The sequence below is a fragment of the Scyliorhinus canicula genome, chromosome 4 (assembly GCF_902713615.1).
Source record: "Scyliorhinus canicula chromosome 4, sScyCan1.1, whole genome shotgun sequence".
NCBI lineage: Eukaryota > Metazoa > Chordata > Chondrichthyes > Carcharhiniformes > Scyliorhinidae > Scyliorhinus > Scyliorhinus canicula.
This window is the reverse complement of record NC_052149.1, coordinates 69,040,200-69,059,397: the sequence shown is the minus strand read 5'-3', so window position 1 is coordinate 69,059,397 and position 19,198 is coordinate 69,040,200. Positions and strand designations below refer to the sequence as shown.

Genomic DNA, 19,198 nt, shown 5'->3' with positions numbered 1-19,198 from the left:
CCGAGCTCCCGACGGCGTCGGTCGCATGTGCTATCGCCCTTTGGGAATTTATTCCAGCGCTGCCACAGTCGGGGGAGGGCCGATCCACGGGCAGGGGGAATTTTGTCAAGGACTGGGGTATCTGTTGGAAGGTGGTGTGGGGGGCTTGCAAGTTGGCCAAAGTTGGGGGACTATTTTGCAGGCCGGGTCCGCACGCAGCTGGCGCCATGTTGCACAGTGCAGCCGCTGCAGGCTGCCGCCATGCGCGACCACGGACCCGGCAATTCTCTGGGACGTATCGGCAGCTAGAGCCGGTTGCTCTACGTTGCCGGCATGCTAGCTTCCAGCCAAACGGAGGTTTGGTGGCTGTTTTGCGCCGAATGTACGATCGTAAAACACCACCGTTCCTATGCCAGCGGGAGGATATAGCCTCAGAACTGGAGAATCCAGCCCATGGTCGGCCTTTTCCTAGGCTTCCATGGGAAAGATAAACAATGTCACACCCATTCCCCCCCTTCCTCCAGTTCCTCATAACATGGGCAAATTGTAATGTGCTCACATGAGGTGAGTTTGGAGGTGGTGTATCAGTTCAGCAGGCTGGAGAGTGCATCGCTGGTACCCTGCCACCTTCCCGTCTCTGTCCTGATTAAGTCCAGTGCGGGAAAGTGGTGGGGTCCGGCCTCAAAATGAATGCCAGCTTAAGGCTACTGGTCCACTGATGTTCAAACAGTGGCAGGCTGGGCAATTGCAACGTTGGAAACCCAAATAGCAAACTCTATCAGGTTTGCTTGCAGACTTCCAGCTGGTTCCAATGTCGAGAATGGATGGGGAGGAATCTATTGAGAGCCAATTTCACCTTTTGTTCCAATCCCCTAGGCCAATTCCAGTGAGTGATGATCACTCCACAACCCCCAAACCTCCCTCACTCACCTGTGTCCTGGATCTATCATTGATTCTGAGCATTTTTAAAAATTAATTTAAGACCATAAGACCATAAGACATAGGAGTGGAAGTAAGGCCATTCGGCCCATCGAGTCCACTCCGCCATTCAATCATGGCTGATGGGCATTTCAACTCCACCTACCAGCATTCTCCCCGTAGCCCTTAATTCCTCGCGACATCAAGAATTTATCTATCTCTGCCTTGAAGCCATTTAGCGTCCCGGCCTCCACTGCACTCCGCGGCAATGAATTCCACAGGCCCACCACTCTCTGGCTGAATAAATGTCTCCGCATTTCTGTTCTGAATTTACCCCCTCTAATTCTAAGGCTGTGCCCACGGGTCCTCGTCTCCTCGCCTAACGGAAACAGTTTCTTTGCGTCCACCCTTTCTAAGCCATGTATTATCTTGTAAGTTTCTATTAGATCTCCCCTTAACCTTCTAAACTCCAATGAATACAATCCCAGGATCCTCAGCCGTTCATCATATGTTAGACCCGCCATTCCAGGGATCATTTATGGGATGTGGGCATCGCTGGCGAGGCCAGCATTTATTGCCCATACCTAGTTGCCCTTGAGGAAGTTGTGGTGAGCTGCCTTCTTGAACCCCTGCAGTCCCCGAGGTGTATGTAAACCCCAATGCTGCTAGGGAGGAAGTTTCAGGATTTAGACTCAGTGACAGTGAAGGAATGACAATATATTCCCAAGTCAGGATAGTGAGCAACTTGGAGTGGAACCTCCAGGTGGTGGTGTTCCCAGGCCCTTGCCCTTCTAGATGGTAGTGATCATGGGTTAGGAGGTTGCTGCCTGAGGAACCTTGGTGAGTTCCTGCAATGCATTTTGTGGATTGTATACATGGCTGCCACTGATGGTGGAGGGATTGAATGTTTATGGATGGGGTAGCTGCTTTGTCCTGCATGGTATCAAACTTCTTTTTTTTTTAGAGAATATTTTATAAAGGCATTAGTAATTTTAACACTTTTAAACAGGAAAATCCAACAAAGACAAAAAAAAACCACAATAACATCGCCATTCCCCCCTCCAAACACAGGCCACAACCAATATGGTCCATATAAACACTCCATCTCATGGCCCTCCCTTCATTGGTTTTCCTATCCTTATTCGTCACTTCCATGCCTCCACCTCTTCCCCCCATCTCCCCATTCTCTCTCTCTCTCTCTCTCTCTCTCTCTCTCTCTCTCTCTCTCCCCCCCCCCCCCCCCCCCCCCCCCCCCGCCCCACTTTGCTAACAGGCTAATTTTCCTTGAAGAAATCGATGAACAGCTGCCACCTCTGAGCGAACCCCTGTAACGAACGCCTTCAGGCAAATTTGATTTTCTCCGACCTGAGAAACCCCGCCATGTCACTTACCCAAACCTCTGACTTTGAGGCTCCGAGTCCCTCCATCCCAGCAGGATCTGTCTCCGGGCCACCAGGGAAGCAAAGGCCAAAATGTCGTTCACCCCCGCCAGGTCCAAAACCACCTTCCCATCTGTGTCCCTCACTTTCCGTATCTCTCTCGCCGCCTCCTGCTTACTCAACTGCTGCGCCAGCATCCTACTAGCTTTCTCCACATATTCATAGACCGCCTTACCCTCCTCAGTTGCCCTACTGCCTTACCTGTGGACAGGAGCCCAAATTCTAGCTGTAGCCTCTGGCCCTCTTTCAAAACCCCATCCTCCGGAGTCTCCGCATATCTCCTGTCCACCTGTAATATTTCTCCCACCAACCTTTCTAACTCCACCCGCTCCGCCTTCTCCTTGTGTGCCCGAATTGAAATATATTCCCCTCTGATAACTATCTTCAGCGCCTCCCAGACCATCCCCGCCGACAACCTCACCCATATCATTGATCTTTATATACCCCCGGATGGCCTCCCTCACCTGCTCACACACCTCCTCCTCCACGAGTAGCCCCACATCCAACCTCCATTGCAGGCGCTGGGCCTTTCCTTTACTCACTTGCAGGTCCACCCAGTGTGGGGCGTGGTCTGACACCACTATTGCTGAATATTGAGCATCTACCACCTCAGCCAGCAGCGCTTTGTCCAATACAAAGAAGTCTATCCAGGAATACACCTTATGTATATGGGAGTAGAACGAAAATTCTTTATCCCTCAATCTCCCGAATCACCACGGATCGACCCCACTCCATGTGCTCGATGAACCTTCGTAGCTCCTTCGCCACGGCTGATACCGTCCCCGACCTAGAATTCGACCGGTCCAACCTTGGATCAAGAACCATGTTGAAGTGTCCGTGCCCCTCCCCCCACCCATAATTAGTCGATGCAAATCTAGGTCCGGAATCTTCCCCAGCACCCGTCTCATAAATTCCATGCCATCCCAGTTCGGGGCACATATACTCACCAACACCACAGGCATCCCCTCCAGTTTCCTACTAACCATAACATACCTAGCCTGGCAGCTCCCGCCCCTGGCGCCTACCATCCTTACCCCCCCCCCCCCGCTCAAACATTGGTGCAAACAATCAAAGAAAACATAAATGAAACAAACAACCCCTCCCCAGGCCCGAACACATGAACCTACCCCCATCCCTTAACAAATGTTAATAAAAAAGCCTAAAGCTGAAAAAGAGAGAAAATAAATGAATACCAAAAACAGAATTTTTCCACAGTAGAATACAGCAACTTCACATCTCCTCCACCAAAGTCCATTGTCTCTCACAAACTCCACTGCCTCTTCCGACGAGCCAAAATATAGCCCCCGGTCCCCATAGGTCACCCACAGGCGAGTTGGTTACAGAATTCCGAACTTTACGCCCTTTTTGAATAGGGCCGCCTTGACCTTGTTGAAGCTCGCCCTCCTCTTAGCCAGCTCTGCACCCAGGTCCTGGTATAAACGGATCTCGCCACCTTCCCAGGCACAACGCCTCGTCTGCGTGGCCCACCTCATGATACGCTCCATATCAAGGAACCGATGCAACTGCGCCACCATTGCCCTCGCCGGTTCGCCCCCTGGGGCTTGCGCATCAGCGCCCTGTGGGCTCCCTCCACCTCCAACACCCGGTCAAATGCACCTTTCCCAAGCAGCTTCTCAAGCATCTTCCCCACGTACACACCAGCATCTGTTTCTTCGCACCTCTCCGGCAGACCCACAATCCGAATGTTCTGTCTGCGTGACCGGTTCTCCAAATCCTCCATCTTCTCTAGCAGTCGTTTCTGCTGGTCTTGCATCAATCCCATCTCCGCTGCCATCGAGGTGGAGTGTTTTTCATGCTCCTCTGCCAGCTCCTCCAACTTCTGGATCACCTGTCCCTGGGCTGCCAGTCTCGACTTAACATGGTCAATCACCGCCTTGATCATGTCTTCCAAACTTTTTTTCCGTTGTTGAGTGAACTTCTCGTTCAAGAATCTCACCAGCTGATCCGTCGACCACTGAGCCGGCAGGGCCGACCCTGTTCATCCACCTTCTCCACGTGCGTTGCCAGCACCACACTCGCTCCAACCAACTGATTTCCTCTTTTTCGGACACTTCTGGTCCGCAGCTCCATAACCTAGGGTGTCAATCTCTTCTGCTCACACTCCTATACCTTTTTCCTTCACAATTCCAACTTCAAACCGGGGAAAAGGCCACAAAAAGACCACCAGGAGTGGGAGCTACCATATATATGACCACTCATTCCATGGCCGCCACCGGAAGTGGTATCAAGCTTCTTGAGAGTTGTTGGAGCGACACTCATTCAAGCAAGTGAAGAGTATTCCATTAAACTCCTGACTTGTAGATACTGGACTAGCTTTGAGAGTTAGGAGATGCGTTACTCATAGAGTCATAGAGCTTTTACAGCATGGGAAGAGGCCCTTCACCCATCATGTCCGTGCTGGTCATCAATCACCTTTCTATTCTAAGGAGAGAGAGCATTTTCCAGCACTTGGCCCGTAGCCTTGTATACTATGGTATTTCAAGTGCTCGTCTAAATACTTCTTAAATGTTGTGAGGATTCCTGCCTCTACCACCCTCTCAGGCAGTGAGTTCCAGATTCCAGCCACCCTCTAGGTGAAAAGGTTTTCCTCACCTCCCCTCCAAGCCTCCTGTACCTTACCTTAAAACTATGCCCCCTGGTTATTGACCCATCCGCTAAGGGAAAATGTTCCTTTCTGTCCACTCCATCTATGCCCCTCAGAATTTTATAGACCTCAATCAGGTCCCCCCTCAGCCTTTTCTGCTCTAATGAAAATAATCCCAGCCTATCAAGCCTCTCTGACAGCTGAAACAATCCAGCCCATACAACATCTTGGTAAATCTCTCCTGCACCCTCTGCCGTGCAATCACTTCCATCCTTTAATGTATTGACCAGAAGTGTTTTATACAGTCCCAACATAACCTCCCTTCTCTTATATTCTATACCTCAGCTAATGAAGGTAGGTATCCCATACCTTATTAAACACCTGGGGCGAAATTCTCCGACCCCACGCAGGGTCGGAGAATGGCCCGGGGCCGCCGAAAATCCTGCCCCCGCTGTGGCAAAAATTGTCCGCCACCCGGGAATTGGCGGGGCGGGAATCGCACCACGTCGAGCGGCGAGCCCCCTGCGGGCCGAAGTCCCGCCGCTGGGAGGCCTCTCCCGTCGCTGAGCTTTGAACCACCTCTGGTGGCGGCAGGATCGGCGGCGCGAATGGGCCCCCGGGGTCCTGGGGGGGGGGGCGATCGGACCCCGGGGAGCGCCCCCACGGTGGCCAGGCCCGCGATCGGGGCCCACCGATCGGCGGGTGGGCCAGTGCCGTGGGGGCACTCTTTCTCTTCCGCCGCCGCCACTGCCTCCACCATGACGGAGGCGGAAGAGAATCCCCCAGTGCGCATGCGCCGGTGGTGATGTCAGCGCGAACCGGCGAAGGCCTTTCGGCCAGCCCTGGCTCCAGGCATCAAAGGCCACTGGTGCCGGCTTTGGCGCCAGTCGACGTGGTGCCAACCGCTCCGGCGCGGGCCTAGCCCCCAAAGGTGCGGAGAATTCCGCACCTTTGGGGAGGCCCAACACCGGAGTGGTTGGCGCCACTCCCCTATGCCGGGACCCCCCCGCCCCGCCGGGTAGGGGAGAATCCCGCCCCTGATCTACCTGTCCTACTGTCTTCACGGTACCTCTTATTCACTGTACAGGACTCCTAGCCTTTCACCTGCTCTAGTAGCCACAGGTATTTATATGGCTAGTCCAGTTCAGTTTCTGGTCAATGATAACCCGCAGGATGTTGAAAGTGAGAGATTCAACGATGGTAATGCCAGTTAATGTCAAAGATCAATGGTTAGATCCTCTCTTGTTGAAGAGGTCATTGTCTGGCACTTGTGTGGCGCAAATGGTACTTCCCACTTGTCAGTCCAAGGCAGATTAATGACCAGGGCCGGGATTCTCCCCTACCCGGCTGGGTGGGGGGTCCCGGCGAGTCGGAGTGGCGTGAACCACTCCGGCGTCGGGCCGCCCCAAAGGTGCAGAACTCTCCGCACCTTTAGCGGCCAAGCCCTCACATTGAGGGGCTAGGCCCACGCCGGAGTGGTTCCCACTCCGCCGGCTGGCGTGAACAGCCTTTGGCGCCACACCAGCCAGGGCCGAAAGGACTTTGCCGGCCGGCGTAAGTCCGCGCATGCGCTGGAGCGTCAGCGGCTGCTGACGTCATACCAGCGAATGCGCAGGGGTGGGGGTCTCTTCCGCCCCTGCCATGGTGAAGGCCATGGCGGAGGCAGTAGAAAAAGAGTGCCCCCCTGGCACAGACTCACCAGCCAATCGGTGGACCCCGGTCGCGGGCCAGGCCACCGTGAGGGCACCCCCCGGGGTCAGATCGCCCTGCGCCCCCCCCCCCCCCCAGGACCCCAGAGCCCGCCCGCGCCGCCAATCCCGCCGGTCAGGTAGGTGGTTTAATCCACGCCGGCGAGAAAGGCCCGTCAGCAGCGGGACTTCGGCCCATCGCGGGCCGGAGAATCGCGGTGGGGGCCTGCCAACCGGCGCGGGGGCCCGCCAACCGGCACGGGCAATTCCCACCCCCGCCGAATCTCGGGGGCGGAGAATTCGGGACACAGCGGGGGCGGGATTGACGCCGGCCCCGGGGGGGGGGGGTCAAAGAATCCCGCCCCAGGTCTTGCTGCATTTGGGCATGAACTACTTCAGTATCTGAGGAGTCGTAAACGTTGCTGAACATTGTGCCTTATGATGGAAGGAAGATCATTCATGGAGCAGCTGAAGATGGTGGGCCTAGGTCACTACCCCAAGGAACTCCTGCAGTGATGTTCAGGCGCTGAAATGACTGACCACAACCATTTTCCTTTGTGCAAGGTATGACTCCAACCAGCGGAGGGCTTTATCTCTGATTCCCATTGACTAGTTTTGCCAGGGTTCCTTGATGCCATACTCAGTCAAATGCCTCTGGTGGATGCATTGCAGAGAGCCAACACTGTTTTTCCCTGTGGCACTATCAGCAAATGAAGAGCTGTTGGTTTCTGACTCACTTTGCTCTGTGGGCCATTCCCGAAGGAGGCGACGCGGGGTTCTCACCAGCTCTGCAAGGTAAGACCCCCTCTTTGCTGGATTGAATTCTATCCTATGTAAATCATTCAATGAACTCACAGCGCTGAGGACCCAGGTTCGATCCCAGCCCCGGGTCACTGTCCGTGTAGAGTTTGCACATTCTCCCTGAGGGTCTCACCCTACAACCCAAAGATGTGCAGGGTAGGTGTTTTGGCTATGCTAAATTGCCCCTTAATTTTAAAATAACACTCGATGAAACATCCTCATTGACACTGGGCGCGATTCTCCCAAAAGAGAACAAAGTCCCCAAGCGAACGCGTTTAGCCGCATGCTTTGCGGCACTGCCAGTGTGGTGAACCACTGTGCACCTGTATTAGGGGATGTACGGTAGGACCTGCACTACAGGTTCGCCGGTAGCCCCTGCCGGCTAGCTCCGCCCACAAGGAGCCGCAGAAATATGCGTGACCTCCTCCTGATCAGCCATTTCACCAGCTGCAGCAGGAGGCCACGCATCTGACTGTAATAAAGCCACAGTTGTACCAATCTGAGTCTTTCGTGCAATTGATCGTGCATCAATTTATTACAGTCAGATTTTTCTACATAATGGACATCAGGATCAAACCAGATCGCCTGCAGCTGGATCCGCACTCGCCAGACACCAGAAAGGACTTTAATCACTGGCTGGCTTGTTTTGAGGCCTACATCAACGCTGCGGCCCCACGCCGACGGAAGCTCAGAAGATCCAAGTTCTCTACTCCAGGTTGAGCTCCAGCATGTTCCCATTGATTCAGGACTCCCCAAGTTACGCGGAAGCAATGACGCTCCTAAAAGAGAACTACGCTCAGAAGACAAACACACTCTTCGCAAGGCATGTACTCGCCTCTCGCCAACTACCTGGTGAGTCGATCGAAGACTTCTGGCGGGCTCTTATCCCACTCGTACGGGACTGCGACTGTCAGGCCATCACGGCCACTGAACATTCCAATCTCCTCATGCGTGATGCATTCGTAACGGGGATTGCGTCGGACCCCATCCAACAACGACTGCTGGAAGGGGCCACGCTCGACCTAATGGAGACAAAAACTTTAGCGCTCTCCATGACGGTCGCATCTCAAAACATCCAAGCCTATCCCGCTCGCCGCGTGGCCCACCCCTCCTGGACACCGCAAACGACGCCCCCCAGCTGGGGCCCCTCCTAATCAATACGCCTGCGCCGCCCGCCATGCCACGCACCCTGGGGGTCCCCCACTGCTACTTCTGCGGCCAGCAGAAGCACCCCCGCCAACGCTGCCCAGCCCGCACCGCCACTTGCAAAAGGGGCTGGTTTAGCACACCAGGCTAAATCGCTGGCTTTTAAAGCAGATCAAGCAGGCCAGCAGCATGGTTCGGTTCCCATACCAGCCTCCCTGGACAGGCTCCGGAATGTGGCGACTAGGGGCTTTTCACAGTAACTTCGTTGAAGCCTACTCGTGACAATAAGCGATTTTCATTTCATTTCATTTCAAATCCTGCGGTAAAAAGGGCCACTTCGCAGCTGTGTGCCAGGCCCGCGCAGTTGCTGCTATCGCGCCCGCAATCGCCCCCTCCCCCCAGCCGAATGCACAATGGGCACCGCCATCTTCTCCTCCCGGGGCCACGTGCGACCAGTGGGCGCCGCCATCTTGCCCCGCCCCCACAATGTGCGCTCCATGGCGCTGCCATCTTGTTCCCAACAGGTCCTCTGGACGCCGCCATTTTGTCTCCCCCACAGGACTGGAACGCTGGATCCGGGTCACCGACGCTCCCCATCTGAATCCTCGGACGACGACCCACAGCTCACCTCGATGACACTGGACCATCCCGTCCTCACAACCTGGCCACCGCTTCGACGACAGTGAAAATCAATGGCCACGCGACCTCTTGCCTGCTGGACTCCGGGAGCACCGAAAGCTTAATTCACCCAGACATGGTAAGGCGCTACTCCCTCGCGGTCCACCCCGCCAACCAAAGGATCTCCCTGGCCTCTGTCTCGATCCGAGGTTTCTGTGTGGTCAATCTCACTGTCCAGGGCGTAGAATTCAGCGGTTTCCGCCTCTATGTCCTCCCCAACCTCTGCGCTGCACTATTGCTGGGTCTGGATTTTCAGTGTAATCTCCAGAGCCTCACCCGCAAATTCAGTGGGCCCCTACCCCCACTCACCGTTTGCTGCCTCATGACCCTCAAGGTTGACCCCCCCCCCCTCCCTCTTTGCCAATCTAACTGCGGATTGCGAGCCCTCGCCACCAGGAGCAGACGGTACAGCACCCAGGACAAGACCTTATCAGGTCCGAGGTCCAGCGGCTGCTTCGGGAGGGTATTATCGAGGCCAGCAATATCCCCTGGAGAGCCTAAGTGGTAGTGGTTAAAACTGGGGAGAAAAACAGAATGGTCGTGGACTACATCCAGACCATCAATCGGTACACGCAGCTCGACGCGTACCCCCTCCCACGCATATCTGATATGGTCAATCAGATTGCACAGTACCGGGTCTTCTCAACAATTGACCTGAAATCCGCCTACCATCAGCTCCCCATCCGTAAATTGGACCGTCCATACACTGCCTTCGAGGCGGACGGTCGGCTCTATCAATTTCTTAGGGTTCCCTTCGGCGTCACTAACAGGGTCTCGGTCTTCCAAAGGGAGATGGAACGAATGGTCGACCAGTACGGTCTGCGGGCCATGTTTCCGTACGTAGACAATGTCACCATCTGCGGCCATGACCAGCTGGACCACGACGCTAACTTCTTTAAATTCCTCCGCACTGCCCCTCTCCTCAATCTTACATACAACAAGGAGAAGTGTGTGTTCTGCACGACTCGTCTAGCCATCCTCGGCTATGTAGTCCAAAACGGACTCCTGGGGCCCGATCAAGATGGCAAGCACCCCCTCATGGAGCTCCCCCTCCCCCACTGCCCCAAGGCCCTCAAACGCTGCCTTCGGTTCTACTCCTACTATGCCCAGTGGGTCCCAAACTACGCGGACAAGGCCCGCCCACTCATACAGTCCACCCAATTTCCCCTCACGGCCGAGGCACAACATGCATTTGCCCGTATTAGAGCAGACATAGCCAAGGCCGGGATGCACGCAGTAGATGAGACACTGCCCTTTCAAGTAGAAAGCGACGCTTCAGGTGTCACCCTCGCTGCCACTCTAAACCAGGCAGGCAGACCCGTGGCATTCTTTTCCTGCACCCTTCATGCCTCTGAAAATCGGCACTCACCTGTTGAAAAGGAGACCCAGGCTATCGTTGAAGCTGTGCGGCATTGGAGGCATTACCTGGCCGGCAGGAGATTCACTCTCCTCACTGACCAACGGTCGGTACCTTTCATGTTCAACAACATGCAGCGGGGCAAGATCAAAAATGATAAAATCTTGCGGTGGAGAATCGAGCTCTCCACCTATAATTATGAGATTTTGTATCGCCCCGGCAAGCTCAACGAGACCCCAGACGCCCTCTCCCGAGGTACATGTGCCAGCGCACAAGTAGACCAACTCCGTGCCTTGCACGACAGCCTTTGTCACCCGGGGGTCACTCGATTGTAACACCTCCTCAAAGCCCGCAATCTGCCCTCCTCCGTCGAGGACGTACAGACAGTCACCAGAGACTGCCAGGTCTGTGCGGAGTGCAAGCCACACTTCTACCGGCCGGACCGCGGGCGCCTGGTGAAAGCGTCCCGCCCCTTTGAACGCCTCAGCGTGGACTTCAAAGGGCCCCTCCCCTCCACCGACCGCAACACATATATCCTCAGTGTGGTCGATGAATTCTCCAGGTTCCCCTTCGCCATCCTATGCCCCGATATGACGTCTGCCACCGTCATCAAGGCCCTCAACATCATCTTCGCTCTGTTCGGTTTCCCCGACTACATCCACAGTGACAGGGGATCCTCATTAATGAGCGGTGATCTGCGTCAGTTCCTGCTCAGCAGGGGTATCGCCTCCAGCAGGACGACCAGCTACAACCCCCGGGGAAACGGGCAGGTAGAGAGGGAGAATGGGACGGTTTGGAGGGCCGTCCAGCTGGCCCTACGGTCCAGAAACCTCCCAGCCTCTCGCTGACAGCAGGTCCGCCCTGATGCACTACACTCCATACGGTCTCTACTGTGCACCGCCACAAATAACACACCCCATGAATGTGGTTTTACCTTCCCCAGGAAGTCCACATCCGGGGTGTCGCTCCCGACTTGGCTCACAGCTCCAGGACCGGTCCTTCTACGTAGGCATGTCCGACTCCACAAGGCGGACCCCTTGGTGGACAGGGTACGCTTGCTCCACGCCAACCCCCAGTATTCCTATGTGGAGTTCCCCGACGGCCGCCAGGATACGGTCGCACTGAGGGACCTGGCTCCCTCAGGTTCCACTCCCACACACTTCCCCACCCATGCGCCACCCTCCCCTCCCCCGGCGCTCCCAACATTAGCCCACCAGGTCATCCCTCCTTCCCCTGCCCACGCTAGAGGACGAGGAAGATTTTGGCACGCTCCCGGAGTCATCCGACTACTGGCCAGCACCAGCACCGACGTCGGCGACGCCAGCACCGATATCGCCGCCACCGTTACGTCGTTCCCAGCGAACCGTCAAACCACCGGACCGACTTAACCTCTGATGGGCACCGGACTACCAAAATTGACATTTTTTTTCACCTCCAGCCAGTGCTGCGAAACACATGGCTATTCAATGTGACTCATATTGAATAAGGGGCCTGAACAAGGAACGCACTTTTGAGGCCGCATATAGCCCCGTTTTGTACTTTGGGAAGCTCCACTCGCCAGAACACCCCATTGTAGTGAGAGATCGGGATGTCTTTTTTAAATGGCGTCTCCCCCTTGCCAGGCCGGCACTGCCAGGGTGCCCAGGTGGTACCAGCAGTGCCAGGAAACCACCTTGCCCAAAGGACATGCAGCTAGGGGCCTCTGATGCCCTTGGAGACCCCCCCCACGAATGCCGTTCCATGCTGCGCTAAACGGCTCTCCTCCGAAGTCTTTGAGGTGAAGGGGCTGAACCGCAAAGCCTCAGATACCTCGGGAATCTGCACACTAGAGTGAGGATAACACATCAGAACGTCTCACGCGATTGTGTTAAATCTCGCGAGGCATTGCGAGCCAGGTAAATCCCCGGAGCGGGGTCTCCCGGTTTCAACAGCTATGCTGCGCCGCGGCGAGCTGCTTTTTCAACAGAGTGTGGCCATTGGATTGTGTCCACAATCTAATTCCTCCCAGGTGAAAATATGTGAGCTAGAGAAATTAGAAAGCAAATAACACAAGTAAAATCAAAGAGGCTTTGGAAAAGGACTTTGCTTCTGGGCTCCCTGAACATCCTTAACCTCAACATTCTCATAGTCATATCATTATCATCACATTCATCCATGAGGATGAATTTTCCTTCTCTCTGCTCCTCCTTTTTATCAACTTTTGTGGGCAGCATGGTAACACAGTGGTTAGCACAGTTGCTTCACAGCTCCAGGGTCCCAGGTTTGATTCCCGGTTTGGGTCACTGTGTGGAGCCTGCACGTTCTCCCCGTATCTGCGTGGGTTTCGTCCGGGTGCTCCGGTTTCCTCCCACAGCCGGTTTCCTCCCACAGCCCAAAGATGTGCAGGTTAGGTGGATTGGCCATGATAAATTTCCCTTAGTGTCCAAAAATGGTTAGCTGGGGTTACGGGGATAGGGTGGAGGTGTGGGCTTGGGTAGGGTGTTCTTTCCAAGAGCCGATGCGGATTCGATGGCCGAATGGCCTCCTTCTGCACTGTAAATTCTATGATATCTATGTATGTGCAGGAAATATGATGCATAAGCTAAGAATGCATGGGCATTATGCCTCTCCCCTTAAGATTAAAATGACAAATAAGAGAATAGAGGGTTTTGGCCGTATGTTATTCCACAAGGTTACCACATTGTTCGGTGTTAAACGACCAACTGGCCTGCCTGCAACAGTAGTGGACTCGCCAACATTAAGGGCATTTAAATGGTCATTGGATAAACATATGGATGATAAGGGAATAGTGTAGATGGGCTTTAGAGTGGTTTCACAGGTCGGCGCAACATTGAGGGCCGAAGGCCTGTACTGCGCTGTAATGTTCTATGTTCTATGTACCACCTTTGCAGTCTCACCATCTCCCACTGCTGGACCAGAGTGCCTTCCCAGCTGCTTCTTAACCAGCACTCTCCTCTCTCTTGTATTACATGAAAGTTTTGCCTGTCACAAGGTTGAGGAAATTGGGTAATTACTAGCCATTAAGGAATGTCTCCCCAATAGTACCAGGCAGCTAAACTTTAAAGATCAGCTGGTATTAACTTGTGGAAGAAGTTGATGTAAAATTCTGCATGCAAGTAATTACTATTGGGGAAAAGGTAACACGGACTGGAAGATGCAGTTATTGATCCTTTTACATACAGGGTTTGAAGAGTGACTGTACAGCTATTAATTATAAAGGTTGAATCGTGTGATGTGCTGGCTCAGGAGTTTAACACTGGCATGAATGACCCCAATAAATGACAAGGCCACCAACTTTGATGATTTGCACAACATGATGTGCATTGCCATTCCCAATTGAATTTGGTTACATTAGCATAGACAAAGAATCAAATCTGGAAGGTCATTGATATGTTAACTCTGCTTGTTTCTCCACAGATGCTGCATGATCTACGAGTGGGTTCCAGCGTTTTCTGTTCTCAGATCAAACCTGGAACCAATAAACAAATCCTAATATAGACTGGGATAGCAATAATGTAAAAGGCAGAGGGTGAAGAATTTCTGGAGTGTGTTCATAAGAATTTCCTTGATCAGTATGTTTCCAGCACAACGAGGAAGGAGGTATTGTTGGATCTGATCTAGGAAATTAAGTGTCAGGAGGGGCACGTTTAATGATCATTGTATTATAAAGTACATATTAGCTCTAGAAAAAGACAAGGAACAACCGAGAGCTAAAATGATAGATATCAGGTTGATGACACCCCAATTGAAAACCAGATTGAATACAGAAAGTTTAGAGGGGGTACGAAAAAGGATATTAGAAGGGTAAGAAGTGAGTATGAGACGAGACAGGAAAGTGAAACCAAAAGATTGCAGTTTACAGATACTAGAAAGAGAGCGGTGGGGCTGATTAGGGACCAAGAAGGAGACTTAAGCATAGCTGAGGTACTAAACAAATACCATGCATCTGTCTTTACTGAGAAGGCAGGTGCTGCCAAAATCAGAAAGAAGGAGGATGTAGTTAACGTACTGGATGAGCTAAAAATGGATCATGAGGAGTTACTAGAAAATTTGGCTCTACTTGAAGTTAAGTCACCAGGATCGGAAGGAATGCATCCGAGGATGCTATGAGAAAGGGCGGCATGGTGGCACAGTGGTTAGCACTGCTGCCTCACAGCACCAGGGACCCGGGTTGAATTCCAACCTTGAATCACTGCCTGTACGGAGTTTGTACGTTCTCCCCGTGTCTGCATGGCTTACAGTCCAAAGATGTGCGGGTTAGGTGGATAAATTGCCCCTTAGTGTCCAGGGATATGCAGGTTAGGTTATGGGGATAGGGTGGAGTAGACATGGATAAAGTGTCCTTTTGATGGGTCAGTGCAGACTTGATGGGCTGAATGGCCTCTGCATTGTAGGGATTCTGTGATCACCAGTGGGCCGAACTGTACTCAGTCCCAGGATTCTAAGTAAGGGTGAGAATTGCAGAGGCACTGGCAATAATTCTTCAAATCCATGTTAGACACAGGGGTGTTGCCAGAGGACAGGAGAATTGCAAATGTTACACCCTTGTTGAAAAAGGGTACACGGTTAAATCCCAAAACTACAGGCCAATCAGTTTAACCTCGGTGGTAGGAAAGCTTTGAGAAATGAAAGACTGGGACAGAATTAACAGTCAGTTAGACAAGTGTGAATTAATTAAGAAAACCAGGCATGGATCTGTAAAAAGATAAATTGTGTTCACCTTGATTAAGACTTTTCATGAGGTAACAGAGAGGGTAAATGAGGTTAATGTGGTCTACTTAGTCTTTCAAAAGGCATTTGATGAAGTGCTGCGGCATGTAGCACAGTGGTTAGCACTGTTGCTTCACAGCGCCAGTCCCAGGTTCGATTCCCTGCTTGGGTCACTGTCTGTGCAGAGTCTGCACATTCTCCTCGTGTCTGCATGGGTTTCCTCGGGGTGCTCTGGTTTCCTCCTACAAGTCCCGAAAGACATGCTTGTTAGGTGAATTGGACATTCTGAATTCTCCCTCTGTGTACCCGAAAAGGCGCCAAAGCGTGGCGACTCGGGGGCTTTTCTCAGTAACTTCATTGCAGTGTTAATGTAAGCCTGCTTGTGACAATAATAAAGATTATTATTGGGCCGCACGGTAGCACAGTGGTTAGCACAGTTGCTTCACAGCTCCAGGTCCCAGTTTTGATTCCCGGCTTGGGTCACTGTCTGTGCGGAGTCTGTATGTTCTCCCCATGTTTGCGTAGGTTTCCTCCCACAGTCCAAAGATGTGCAGGTTAGGTGGTTTGACCATGCTAAATTTCCCTTCGTGTCCAAAAAGGTTATGTGGGGTTGCTGGGTTAGGTTGGAAGTGTGGGCTTGAACGGGATGCTCTTTCAATGGGCTGGTCAGACCCGATGGGCCGAATGGCCACCTTCTACACTGTAAATTCTGTGATTATTATTATTAATTGAATGTCAGCAAAGTTGAAGCCTATGAAGTAAAAGGGTTAGTGACAGCACAAATACAAAGTTAGCTGTGTGACAGGAAACAGAGTCGTGGTGAACAATTTTCAGAGAGGAGTAGGATAGATAATGGGCTCCCTGGGGCCGGTATCAGGACCACTGTTTTCTTATATATTATATATATATAATATTAATATTATCTAATATTTTCTCTGTATTAATGACCTAGACTTACATGTACAAGGCACAATTTTAAAATTTGCAGATTACACAAAACCTGGAAGCATTGTGAGCTGTCAGGAAGATAATGGTAGACTTCAGAAGGACATAGATGGCTAGTGGAATAGGTGGGAATGTGGAAGATAGAATTTAACAGTGCACAAAGTGTTGCACTTTGCTTAATTGCAAAGTGATGTAATTTTATTAGGAGAATAAGGAGATGCAATATAAAAAAAGGTACAATTCTAAAGAATATGGAAGAAACAGATAGACCTGAGGATCTGTGTGCACAAATTGTTGAAGGTGGCAGGGCAGTTTGAAAAAGGCATATTGGATCCAGGGCATTATATTAGAGGCATGCTGTACAAAAGCAAGGCAGCTATGATAAACAGTTAGAAAACACTGGTTCAAGCTCACCTGGAGTATTCTTTACAATTTTGGACACTGTACTTTTGGAAGATATGAAAGGTTTAGAGAGAATGCAGAAAAGATTTACAAGAGTGGTTCCAGGGATGAGGGACTTAAGTTACATGAATAGACTGATGAAGCTTGGGTTGTTCTCCTTAAAGAGAGGTTGAAAGGAGATTTGATTGAGGTGTTCAAAACCATGAGGGGTTGAGACAGAGATAATCTTTTCCCATTAACGGAAGGATCGCGAACCAGGGGGCACAGATTTAAAATGATTGGTAAAAGAATCAAAAGCAACATGAGGAAAAACATTTCACTCAGTGATCTGGTATTCACTGCCTGGTGGCTGGTAGAGGCAGATTCAATCATGGCTTTCAAAAGGGAAGTGGATAAGCACCAGACGGAGGAACAAAATCAGGACTATCAGGAAAGGACAATGGAGTTTTCTCTTGCAGAGAGCCAGTATGAGCCTGATGGGCTGAATTGTATCCTCCTGTGCTGAAACCATTCTATGATTCAGTAGAAGCTTTCTGACCTGTAGTGTTTAATTCCACAGTAAACTTTCTCGCTGATCCATTAGAACTTCCCATATTTATTTCAGACTCGTCTGTATTGTTGCACTTGCACTAACTATCCTGTGGTGGTTTTATTTTTAACTCAGTTTTGTGTGAGAATAGACAAGAACCCTGGCCTTGGCTTCAGTATAAGCGGTGGAATAAGTGGACAAGGGAATCCTTTCAAGCCGTCCGATATGGTAATTGTAAACAAAACCAAAAAACAGTGCAATTGCAATTGTCCCTAATCACTTACAGGCTGCAGTAACATTGCACTATCCTCCATAGGTTGATGCCAACTATCAAAGGATGGGCAGAAGTCAACTACAGATGGCAAAGGGAAATGGTGTAAGTCAGCGAAGTTGGTTCTTTGTTTAACAATAAATAGCATGCTTTATAACTCTCCTGAAATTGGAATTATTGCTTTACTACATAATTTATTTTATTGATTTCAAAATACAAAAATATCTCCATTTAATATTGTAGTCTAGAATTCATGTTTTAACAAATCAGAACTTGTTCCCAGAACTTTAGATTTTCTGCCTGATATTTTACCACCAATGTTAATCAATTTGTTTTAAATGACTTAACTCCAATGTCAAATTAACATGATCATAAAGTCTCGACACTATTTATTATTCAATGCAGCTGCATATGTTATGTGCCATGGTTATGTTCTCACACGGTAACTTTGGTCAGTATCCCTTTGTAACAGTCTCCTGCTTATGGTTTACCTCGTTGACATTGCAGCCCCTCATTGTGTATTCACACTAGGGGGTCTTTGTAATAGTTTGAATGAAATCAGTCTCAGCAAGCATGTATACATTATTATTGGGTCTGGGGAATCAGCTATTTACTTTGTCATGGGGTCCCCTCCTCTCACATAATCCCCCCTTCCATTAAGATTGAGGGATTGCATCATAAATTAGGGCGGCATGGTAGCACAGTGGTTAGCACTGTTGCTTCACAATGCCAGGGGCCCGGGTTCGATTCCCGGCTTGGGTCCCTATCTGCACGTTCTCCCTGTGTCCTCGTGGGTTTCCTCCGGGTGCTCCGGTTTCCTTCCACAAGTCCCGAAAGACCTGCTTGTTAGGTGAATTGGACATTCTGAATTCTCCCTCAGTGTACCCAAACAGGCGCTGGAATTTGGTGACTGGGGGATTTTCACAGTAACTTTATTGCAGTGTTAATGTAAGCCTACTTGTGACACTAATAAAGATTATGATATAGTTCTTTTTGGTATGCACTGTTGGGATGCTTCCTCACTATTTAACAACTGCAGTAATTGTAGTAGGTCCTGAATGATTAAAGGATTGTGCTATATATGGGATGCTTTAATTGTAAAAATTCTGAAAAAAACTAAAGATAATCTTACTTTATACTAGCATCCTTCATACACTTTGAGAACCATGTTAAAGTTGCACCAGTTTAGGAGATGGGATGCCCTAGCTGATACAACAAAATGCCTGTTGTCAAAACATGTTTTACAAAACCATTATCCTGTCCAAATTAAACCAACCATGTTCAGTAAATGTATCAGTGGTATTCTACATATATGATCATATATACTGACTTGCAGGTACTGTTAATGGAGCAAGGAATTAGACACAAGATAACAAGAATGGCCCTTACCCAGACTTTTGGGACAGCTAAATTGTATGCTGGAGAATATATTCCATTAACCATTTCACTGTACACTGTTTGTCATCAAGTTATCTTAAGTCTTATTTCCATAGAGCAAAGAGCTACCAAGATTTCTTAAAGTCCTATGTTTGGTGATTGTAAGAAGAATGCATTTCTATTAATGCTGTCTTTCAGATAAGAAACATCAACTCACAGAAGAGTATCAAACAATCAATTATAGTATATAAGAAATATTAAAGTTTCAGGTAGGAACTAAGGGAGATCTAGTTAAAAGCAACTTCTATTTAGTGAGGCACTTAGGGATGAGAACCTACCAAACGTATTCCTAA

General features: G+C 50.7%; 1 protein-coding gene across 4 annotated transcripts in view; it reads left to right on the top strand.

Annotated features, from left to right (window-relative positions):
* Window positions 1-19,198, top strand: part of lrrc7 (leucine rich repeat containing 7) — a 1,013,254-nt gene that overhangs the window by 976,387 nt on the left and 17,669 nt on the right. For all 4 annotated transcript variants that reach the window (XM_038794406.1, XM_038794408.1, XM_038794407.1 and 1 more), the window contains 2 exons: window positions 17,333-17,425; window positions 17,514-17,573. In XM_038794406.1, coding sequence (XP_038650334.1) covers window positions 17,333-17,425; window positions 17,514-17,573 — 153 coding nt within the window. The remainder of the gene's footprint in view (window positions 1-17,332; window positions 17,426-17,513; window positions 17,574-19,198) is intronic.